Source organism: Callorhinus ursinus, unplaced genomic scaffold (genome assembly GCF_003265705.2).
Source record: "Callorhinus ursinus isolate GAN/ISIS: 27379988/994484 unplaced genomic scaffold, GSC_fseal_2.0 scaffold18, whole genome shotgun sequence".
In the NCBI taxonomy this organism is placed as follows: domain Eukaryota; kingdom Metazoa; phylum Chordata; class Mammalia; order Carnivora; family Otariidae; genus Callorhinus; species Callorhinus ursinus.
The window spans coordinates 18992863-19002858 of record NW_027397080.1 but is presented as its reverse complement, the minus strand read 5'-3'; the positions used below and the strand labels follow the sequence as shown (position 1 = coordinate 19002858).

The 9996-nt window shown below is 52.2% G+C and overlaps 1 protein-coding gene across 6 annotated transcripts in view; it reads right to left on the bottom strand.

The window, feature by feature from the left end:
* Positions 1-263: 263 nt before the first annotated feature.
* STPG1 (sperm tail PG-rich repeat containing 1) overlaps positions 264-9996 on the bottom strand; it is a 50874-nt gene continuing 41141 nt past the window's right edge. For all 6 annotated transcript variants that reach the window (XM_073903175.1, XM_025855668.2, XM_073903177.1 and 3 more), the window contains 2 exons: positions 7810-8000; positions 264-5644 (listed from right to left, as the gene is read on the bottom strand). In XM_073903175.1, the coding sequence (XP_073759276.1) occupies positions 5568-5644; positions 7810-8000 (268 nt within the window). In that variant the 3' untranslated portion in view covers positions 264-5567. The remainder of the gene's footprint in view (positions 5645-7809; positions 8001-9996) is intronic.

The window sequence follows — 9996 nt, the reverse complement described above, 5'->3', positions numbered from 1 at the left end:
GGTGGAAGCGGACCCTCTTTCCCCCACAGATGCCTGACTCTTGTCCGCCTTTCATTCTTGATTCTTCTGTCCACTTCAGACCCTTTGGTCAATTAACTGGAAAACTCTTTTGCTTTTCAGTGTAAACAATTTTTAACTGTTACCAGAGTGGAAACACTCTCTTTCTCATGGATTTCCTCAATACAAGATGTAAATAATCGAGCTGATTGGTTGGAACAAAGTAGCTGCTGTAAAAGAAACAACTTCCATGCCTGTTCCTGATGTACACATTTCTTATTTACAATCGTCATTTATGTTATATATATAGAAGTAAATATTGTATATACATGCAACATTTTATATTTTTCATGGATACATTTTTATCATTTCAAAAAATGTGTATTTCACATACTTGGACTATTTTTTTTTTTAGCTGTTATTCAGTTACGCATTTTGTATACTCATATGGTATTTAGTAATAAAATTCTCCCTATGTATTACATCAAATACTACACATGTTCCTTTTGTGAAAGTCCTCCCAGGAAGAGAGGGTGAAAGCAGATTAGGCCCGCCCCCTTCCGTCCTGCGGGTGGTTTACCCTGGACTCGAAGGCTGGTGGCGCGTCCTGGGCACTGGAGAAGCAGAGGTGCCCCCTGGAAGGCAGCAGGATCCTGATGTCGAGATCTCTGTCTGGCGTGGTCACACAGGCTGAATGTTATGACCTTGGGAGCATTGACTAGAGATGGAGAAGTCCCGGAAAGGTCCAGGATGGCCTTGCCACAGACCACACAGCTGGGGCCAGTAGGCAGAGCCCAAGGCTGGGAGCCATGTGGCCTGAGTTCTTGTGCCACCTCTGCTCCCACACTCCAGGCCAAGTCATTTTCCCTGCAGCTGACTCGGCAGCTTACAGAAATGGGTGCTCCTATCTCTTCCCAGCTCTGCGGTCATGACATCATGTTGGTACACGGGGGAGTACTTATGCCCCAGAAATTGACAACTACTACAAATCAAGGCCTTTATTTCCTCTAAGGAACAAATGACAGAGCATCTGTCCTTCTTTCCTTTGCCAGCTTCCTAGCACACCACCACCTCTAGGCCTCAGTTTCTTTAGCTATGAATGAGGGTTCTACATGGGTCTTTGTAACTATCATCTTTAGAGCCCCAGAGCTGATGGGTGGGTCTCAGAGGCCATCTCGATGTGGGGGAGGGGACAGCTGCAGCCCCCGAGGATCCTCCCGACTTCACTCATGGTGGATCAGCTTTTCCCCTTTTACACATCAGGATTTCCCGTAAACTTTTGTCTGAACAAAACTTTTAAACCGTTTGTAAACCACAGATGACTCCAAGGGCCTCTCAGCTCTGACAGTCGGAGCCAGTGGTCTTAATTCCCACGGCCCTGCCTGGAGTCAGGGCCAGGGCCAGGGTCAGGCCCGAATCTCAGGCACAAAAATTAGGAGAAGTCAAAGAGCTCAATAATCAAGAGAAATCAATGCAATGTTTTTTGGTTTTTGGTTTTTTTAAATAAAGGCAAAAACAAATCCACAATGAACAAAATATCAACATTTGAAGCCAGGATCAGTATTACTTGCATCTCCTATGACCTCGGGCACCCATACGGCTCGCATGGCGCCGGCTCGAGGAACCCTATAGGCATCCAAATGGCTGTGTCCATTCCAGGCCTCACTACAGCGACGACGTCACCCAAGCTGTCAGCGCAGGACAATGCATGAGGGTGGGATGGCAGAGTGTGTGCAGCAGGTCGGCACATTGCCAGGCACACTGGAGGTGCTCAGCATCTGATCATTTCCTTCCTTCTTGAGCTTCCTGCCAGAAGCAGCTGGGAAGCCAGCAGATGGTGCTTTTCCAGCTTGGTTTGCCCCTTGGAATCACCTGGGCAGCATTTATCCCTTTGCCCACTGCCCAGACCCCATGGCCTGGAGCATTTCTTTTATCTATTTTTGTTTAAAATTTTATTTGTTTTGTGGCACCTGGGTGGATCAGTCGTTAAGTGTCTGCCTTTGGCTCAGGCCATGATCCCAGGATCCTGGGATTGAGCCCCACATCAGGCTCCCTGCTCCATGGGAAGTTCTCCCTCTCCCACTCCCCCTGCTTGTGTTCCCTCTCTTGCTGTCTCTCTCTCTCTCTGTCAAATAAATAAATAAATAAAATCTTAAAAAAATAAAATTTTGTTTTTAAGTAAGCTCTACACCCAACGTGGGGCTCGCACTCACGACCCCAAGATCAAGTGTCACATGCTCTACCGACTGAGCCAGCCAGATGCCCCCGCCCTGGAGCATTTAAATCAGAATTTCTGGGGGTGGACCCAGACCTCAAAACTTTTTAAAGCACCCTGGTGATTACAGTGTGCAGTCAAGGTCAAGAACCACTGCTCCAGAGAGGCCATAATTATACAGGCCTTGAAGCCTTTGTCATCTGCCAGGGTCTGGCTGCATTAATACACACAAGGAATCAGTATCCGTGCAAAGCCTGCCGCAGGGTTCGGGAAGAGAGCCAGGCAGCTCCACACCCACCATCCAGCAGCCGCAGTAAAGCCACGAGGGCTCAGTTCTCCTCAGCAAAGCCACCACATGATGAGACCAGGGCTGTCAATGCCTACAAAAGCCACTTGAGCCTCAAAGAGAGGCCTGCCCTCTGAGAGGTCAGGGGCCAAGGATGCCTCCTGAGCCTGACAGCTGCCATTTTAGGACCATCTTTTGCTCCAAAGAGTCAAAGGGGGAAAGGAGTTAAAGTAATTCCTTTCCAAACAGGAGTGACTTTAGAAAGGTGGCCGTCAGCTGGTGGAGAGTGCATCCCCTGCCTGGTGGCTTTCCCCTGGAGGACAAGTAGCCAGTGCGGGGGGGAAAGGGATGAAGGAGGAAAGCAGGCGTGAGGTATGAGTGAGTGAGGGAATGAAGAGAAGGAGGGGAGGGAGGGAAAGAAAAAGGGGGGGGATAAATAGGCAAACAGCAGACGAGCGAGCAAATGGAAGCCAATGGGAGTTGAGCAATTAAGTGTATTTATTAGACCTTCACTACCCTAAGTGTGGTCCATGGATCAGCAGCGTCAGCATCGCCTGAGAACTCGCTAGAAATGCTTACACCAAAAACCAGTACAATGTTCTATGTCAATTATGTCTCAAAAAAAAAAAAAAAAAAAACAGAAAGAAAGAAAATGAAATGCAGACTCTCAGGTCCCATCCCAGACCTACAGAATCTGCCTTTTATAACCAGCTATCCAAGTGGTTTGCATGCACATTGAAATTCGGAAAATTATTTAATAAACTATCATTGTATCCTAACACTAACTGGACACATTATCATCATGCTGGGAACTTTAATACAGATACCAAGGCCCAGACCCTACCTCAGATTAATTAAATCAGAATTCTAAGGGTTGGGACCTGGGCAGCCTGTCTCTGTAATAGCTCCCAAGGTGATCCTAACGTATGGCCAGGCTCTGAGAACTGCTGGGCTGGACAGCACTACAGACAGCTCATGACATATTAAGAGAGGCTAGACATGGGCAAGGCACACCCTCTGAGCTCAGGGCCTCAGCTCCAGTCATGTCTTTGATAGAACCCAGATTCAGACTGGCCAAGGGCAGCCCTTTTTCCCAGAGTCCCCTCTTTCCTGACCCCACGTAGAGGGGGCTCCTCTGGAGAGACAGCCTTTACCTGCCGGTGCTCAGCCCGGCTGCCCGAGGGCAGGAGAGGCCTGGCTCGTATTCCTATACATTTCCCAGCCTCTGCCCACAGAGACCCCAGGGCTGGCGGTGTCCAGCCCAATCGTCTGCTAAAGGTCCCCCAGGGTCAGAGGGACCTAAAAATCAAGGCATTGGGGTCTGGCCCCATTGTCAAAAGTCTGGGGTCAAAGAAAGTTACAGCATCAAGTGCCAACTTTGCAAGGGTCTTCCAGAACTTCTACAACCCAAGGGGACAACGGATGGCCTGCAGAAGTTTCCTTTAGCCCCAACAAAAAATTTCAAGTGGAAAGATGGTTGTCAACATCTCCAATCAGGAGATTTCACATTTTAAAGACTTCCCAGATTCCGCTGAAACTCGGCAGATGTGGCCACAGTTAGTTGGAGCCGTGTTGGATGCCCCTTTAGACGAGCGGCCTCAGCTCCCACTCCCCATCCCGGCCTTACCTACTTTCCTCCACGCACTACCTGCCCAGCCCCTGGAAGTGCTGACCTTGAGCCCCGGAATTTGAATCTGACTCTTTTCCTTCAAGGAGAAGCTACGGACCCGACAGGAGGGGAACACAAAGCATCCTGCCCCGAGGTCCAGCCTTTCACGGCGCTTCGCCAGGTGCTCCAGGCCACCTCCCACACACCCCAAGACAGCGGGCATTGGCGGGAACCTGGGGTTCACGAAAAGGCCAGCTCTTGTGAGATGCAAGAATTCCATTTAATTGGCTATGGTATTCTATGCTTCTCCCTCCCTCTTCCTCACCCACCCCTGCACAAAGGGAGGGCCAGTCAGCAGCCATTCTGACAGGAAGGCCGTTCTCTGGTCACAGAGAAAAATCAGAGGTGGGGCCCGGGTAGTGAGAAGGCCTTGACTATGTGGGGTACGGGAAGGGGGCTGCACCAGAGCCTTGCACTTGCAGATGGGAACAACGGTACTTGGGGAAGGACGGGACATGTGCTCAGTTCCAGTTCCCCTTGGTTCTTTGGGAATCTCTTCCTCTTGCCAGGAGGAAACCGATTTGGCAGGCCAGAAAAGATCCACTAAAGACTGTGTCGCACTTGAGCAGGAGGTCTGGGAGGAGATGGAGGCCAGGCCCGGGGACAGGGAAATCCCGGGGAAAGAAAGAACCTGCAGGCACCAAGTGGCACGTGGCCTCCCTGCCCCTCAGAATCGCGGTTTCCAGGGCCCTGGCTCCGGCAGGCTCCTGCTCACATGGGCTGCCCAATACTGAGCCACTAAGTGGATGTGGTGGCCTCTCCTGAAGGTGGGTAATGAACACAAGTGACCACGGTGACTGGCTGCCATGCTCTTCCTGAACATGAGATACAAAGGCTTAGCTGGAGGCAAAGGCCCAGGCAACCCCTTCATGTCTGTCACAAGCACCTCTGGGCCTTCCCAGCTCCTGAGACTCCAGGGGAAGTCTGGAAGTCAAGGCTGAAGGATGGGAGTGTGCCTGGGCTGCAGTCCTGTGTGGTCCACCCAGCAGGTGCACTCTGGACCCCAGAGCTGTGGCTCAGCATCGGGCTTCTAGATGCGGAATCTGCTGTTGGCCATCTTCTCCCTGGAGTCTGAGCTTCAGCAGCCCCTTACATCCGTGGGGAGGCCTGCAAAAGCCAGCATGGACAGGTGCATGGCCAAGTAACCAAGGGAGGCTCTGTCCACTCCTCACTTCTGCTCAGGAAACCACTGGAGTCCAATCTCCAGGGGGCAGCTCAAGACAAGGACAAACGCAGGAGCCCAGCTCTACACCAGCCGGGGGTGGAGGGGACCGGGGGCAGAGCTGCCCCCTGGGGAGTCATCGGTCACGCACAAAATGGGCATTCTCTGAATGAACGTCCTGGGGAACCTGGGTGGGGCAGTTGGTGGCCAGGGTTCTCCCTGAGCTTGTGTGAGGTCCCTACAGCACTGGGATCCATTTGTTGTCCTCGTTGTAGAGAAAGGACTGCTTTCCAGGGAATTCTGGCCTATACGTGGCTGTGAGGCAAGAGAGATGGAGAGAGAGAGAGAGAGAGACAATATTAAGAGAGCAAAGGCCAGTTACTCAAGCCCCTGTCATTCTACATCAGAGCTGGCACGACCAGGGGTAGTCCTGTACTGGCCCCTGTATCTTACACGTGGGGAGGCAGAGAGGGGAGGGGACTGGCCTGGCTGAGGCAGGACTTGACCTCTGGCTTTCAGCCTTCTTTAACTCCCTGTAACTTCTTTAACAGAAGAAAATTTACAAAAGTTTTCTATCAGATTTGAAAAAACCATGGAGTAAAGCAATACTTTGAAAGAAGCAAGGTGTCACCTTGGTGGGGTTTTGTTTTCATTTAGTTCAGAAATTTTCAGAAGGGAAGGGGTGCCTGGCTGGCTCAGTAGATAGAGCCTGTGACTTTTTTTTTTTTTAAGATTTTATTTATTTTTTGACAGAGAGACAGCGAGAGAGGGAATACAAGTAGGGGGAGTGGGAGAGGGAGAAGCAGGCTTCCCACTGAGCAGGGAGAGCCCGATGCGGGACTCGATCCCCTGAGCCACCCAGGCGCCCCGAGCCTGTGACTCTTGATCTCTGGGTCATGAGTTCAATCTCCACACTGGGTGTGGAGCCTACTTAAAAAAAGAAAGGGGGAAAAAAAAAGAAATTTCCAGAAAAGCGAAAGCCATGACAACTGCAGGCACATTCTCTCTAGGAGACCAGGTGCCAGGACCACCTGGGGGTGAATGGAAACTCTCAGACTGATGCTGATTTGGCTAATGAGGGTCCAGGCCGATGGGAGCACCAGGCAGTCCAGACTGATCTGCACCCGCCGGAAGCCAAGAAGGCAGATGTTTGCATGGGGCTTCCTCCCAGGATACCCCTCAGGGAAGTCCACCTTGGCGCAGGTGATCACGGCAACAGGAAGTGGTCTGCGCCTAGGCGCCAGGCGTGCAGAAGGGAGAAGGGAGAAGACCCTCAGGAAAAGCTTCTAGAGGCCTGGGCCACACAGGCTCAGACAAGGATCCTGACTGGGCCCCAGGCCTCCTGGAGCCCACCATGTGTATGGAGCGTTAGTACCTTTGCCCAAGCAAGCTGAGCTCTGCCTGGGCTGACCAGTGACCCCCAGGTCCAACCTCTGCAGTCTTCTTGACTGGATTATCATTTCTACATTTCCAAAGCTCTAAGGATGGTTTTCCCCATCCTGTCCACCTTACATTTTACTCATCTGCATGTGTGGAGAGGAAGGTGTCTTCCCTACCAGACTGATGCCTCTGGGGGTAAGCACCAAGCTAAGTCACCTCTGTCTCCCCAGGGTGGGAGCATCACCAGTGCTCACTGAAAGACTGAATTACGCAGACCTGCAGCCCCTTCGGCTCTGCCTTCCTCCTCCTACACCACCTGCCCACCAGCACACCTGTCCGTCCTCAACGCCACCAGCTCTGGCCGACATAAGGGGGTGGCAAATAGCTAAGGGGCTCGAAGAGAGCTACAGAGAGGTCAGGGAGTTCAGAGACCAGCTGCTGGAGTAGGTCCCTCATGCTGTTAGCTTTCAGGTAGGTCCCAAAGGTGACAGGGCCCCCCTGTGTCAGCTAACTGGAAAAAGGCAGAACTAGACCGTTCCCAGGAGCTGCTCCAGGGAACAGTCCCTGGCGTGTCTCATGACGACAGGGCGTGGAGGGCACGGAGGGGGGCGTAGTCTGCTGCTCTGGCCTGCAGCTCTCTCACTGTGGCTCAGCACACACCTTGCTCTCCCGGCCCTTCCCAGCTATTGAGTGATTCGACCAGATCAGGCCAGTGATCTAGACATTTCTAAGAACGTGCAATTGTTGGACAATCTAACAAAAGCTATGGCCCTTTCTCCAAAAATTAGTGTCTTCGTGCTCCAAGTCTGCAGGCAAATTCAGGGTCACACACCCCTCTGGAGCCCATCTCTGAGTCTCTTGGACATCCATGGTCATTGGTTACAAATCCCTGGCCTGGATGAACTCTAAGAGCCCTTCCACCTAAAAACAAAAAAACCCTTTCATACTCCAAAGGTGCAAGCTTAAAAGTCTCCCAGATCGACTCTAACCTCTGCAATCTGTTTGGCAAACAGCCTATAAATCAGTGACATCTGATGGCCCAGGAATGACAAACAATCCCAGATCTGGTTTTTATAGTCATTTAAAAACACTCCTCTGACCTGGGCCCGGCAGGCCTGGCTGGGACGGGGCTGCTGTCCACCGGCTGGTGCTGGACACAAAGGACGCAGTGGAGATGAAGTGCCTGGGGGGGCCCGCGTAGTCCACGATCTCGTACTGCCCAGGGCCTGGGAGGGGCGGCTTCGGGGGCAGGGGCAAAGGCTGCGCCGAGAAGTTCAGGATGGGGTTTTTCCTTCAAAAAAGACAAAATGTGAAGATAGCACTCAAGCAGTCTATCAACCGAGCCGAGACCTGCCCAGTACCGAGTTGTCTGCACGAGGACTGCTCAGGCACCAGGAGACCTGGGTGGAGCCTGGCTCCACTGCTTGTGAGCCGGTGGTGGGGAGGGGGGCCCGGAACCTCACTTTCCCCTTCTACACGATGGTGGGTTCACAGGACTAATCTCATAGGCTTGTTGTCAGGCTGCAAAGAGATGACGCGCCTCCAACAGTCATCGGGAGGGGCCCAGCACAGAGCGAGAGCACAGTAGGCACTTTACAGATGTTGTTGCTGAACTGGTCAGGAAATGGGACGAGGCCCCCTGAATTCCAGGGATTTGCCACCCCAGATCAAGAGACCTGGCCAGCACTGACATTTCAGAATCCTAATAAATGTCTTCCCGGCAAGGCAGGATGTGGGAGTGGGAAAATACTTGGTTGGAAATGAAGAGCCCTCTGCCTCACACTTACCACTTACACTGAAATTGTTCCTTTCCAGGTTTATCTCCCTGCCCTTCGGGAAAAGGAGTCTCTTATACCCGGCATTGAGAGAGTACATGAAAGGTCAATGGAACCCATGCTGGAGCCCTAGCTCTGTCACTAATTCACTCTGGGCCTCAGTCTCCCCATCTGCAGAATGAGGAGATTGGATATGATATCCTCTAAAGTCCCTTCCAGCTATGACCATCCACCAGGCCGTGGTTCAAAGAGGTCCCCCGGTTGCCCAGGGAATTCTGGGATTGTTCTGGGAATCCTACTCATCTCCCAGCCATGCAATAGAAGGCTGCCCACTCCCACCTCACGTCTGGGGCTTCGTCTAAGGTCTTTCACCAAAAGGAAAGGGAAAGTTCTTATAGCACCGAACAGCCACAGGAGACTCACCCCAGCTGTCAGCCAACCCACCCAAACAGAGGAGGGGACCGGGATTCCTGGCCATTGGTGCCCTGCCGCCCTTTGACCAACACCTTTGGAAGCGAGGGCATTTTTAAACTCAGAGAGCTAGAGAGGGCCTGGGGATGTCTTATCCAACCTCCTCACTGTGCTAAAGAAATCGGCGCCCAGAGAGAGGAAGCGAGTCCCCCAAAGTCACCGAACCAATGAATGGTAATATCAGCTCCAGAACTCGAGTCTCAAGGGCCTAGCAGTTTGGGGAAGGCATCACGGCAGAGGGGAACCTTTGAGATTTCGAGTCACACAGACCTGCATCTGAATTCCAGTTATCCCACTTACTGGCTGTGAGACCTCAGACGAGTCCCTCGACCTCTCTGTCCCTGCAGCAAGGAGCAACAACACCCTCTCTCTGTATGGTACTTGGTGAGTGGAGAAAAGAAGGCGCTTGGCTTCGTACCAGCTCACAGTAAATGCTCAATAAAAGCAGCTGTTGTTAGTAGGATGACCCTGCAAGCCCGCTGCTTGGTCTCAGTGCAGCAACGGAGCCTCAGAAAGGGAGGCTAGGGGGCCCCTCACACAGAGTCACCCTGGGGCAAGCTGGCCACTCCCACTGCCAGGCCATTGAAAGTCATCGTCAATCTGCTTGAGGCTCACATCTCAGGACGAAGGGACAGCTGGCTGGGATGCTTATATTTAGAACAAAGGTACCCACAGGAAAAGGAGAAAAAAACATGCCTCTTTCTTCCCCTCCAACTGACATGGAAGAACTGGTTATAGTGTGTGATCAGCCACCTCTCCCCTTAGAAATGAAAGCAGGCTTCTCCTTGTTGTGGCTTGTCATCCCTTCAAAGCACCCCCAGAAATTTGATGAGTGTGGGACTGGCATCACTGAGAGATAGGCTTGAGTCCTAAAAGCTGGAGCCGGAATGAGCCAACCACTGCATGAGGTCACCCCAGGGGTCTGGGTCACCCCCGGGCCCCATTCTTTGAGAAGGCCATGAGGTGTCTACTCTCCTAACTGGGGACAGTCTGTGGGAGGCTGGGCCAGTGTCTCATCAGGATTCTTGGCAAGAGGGCCGA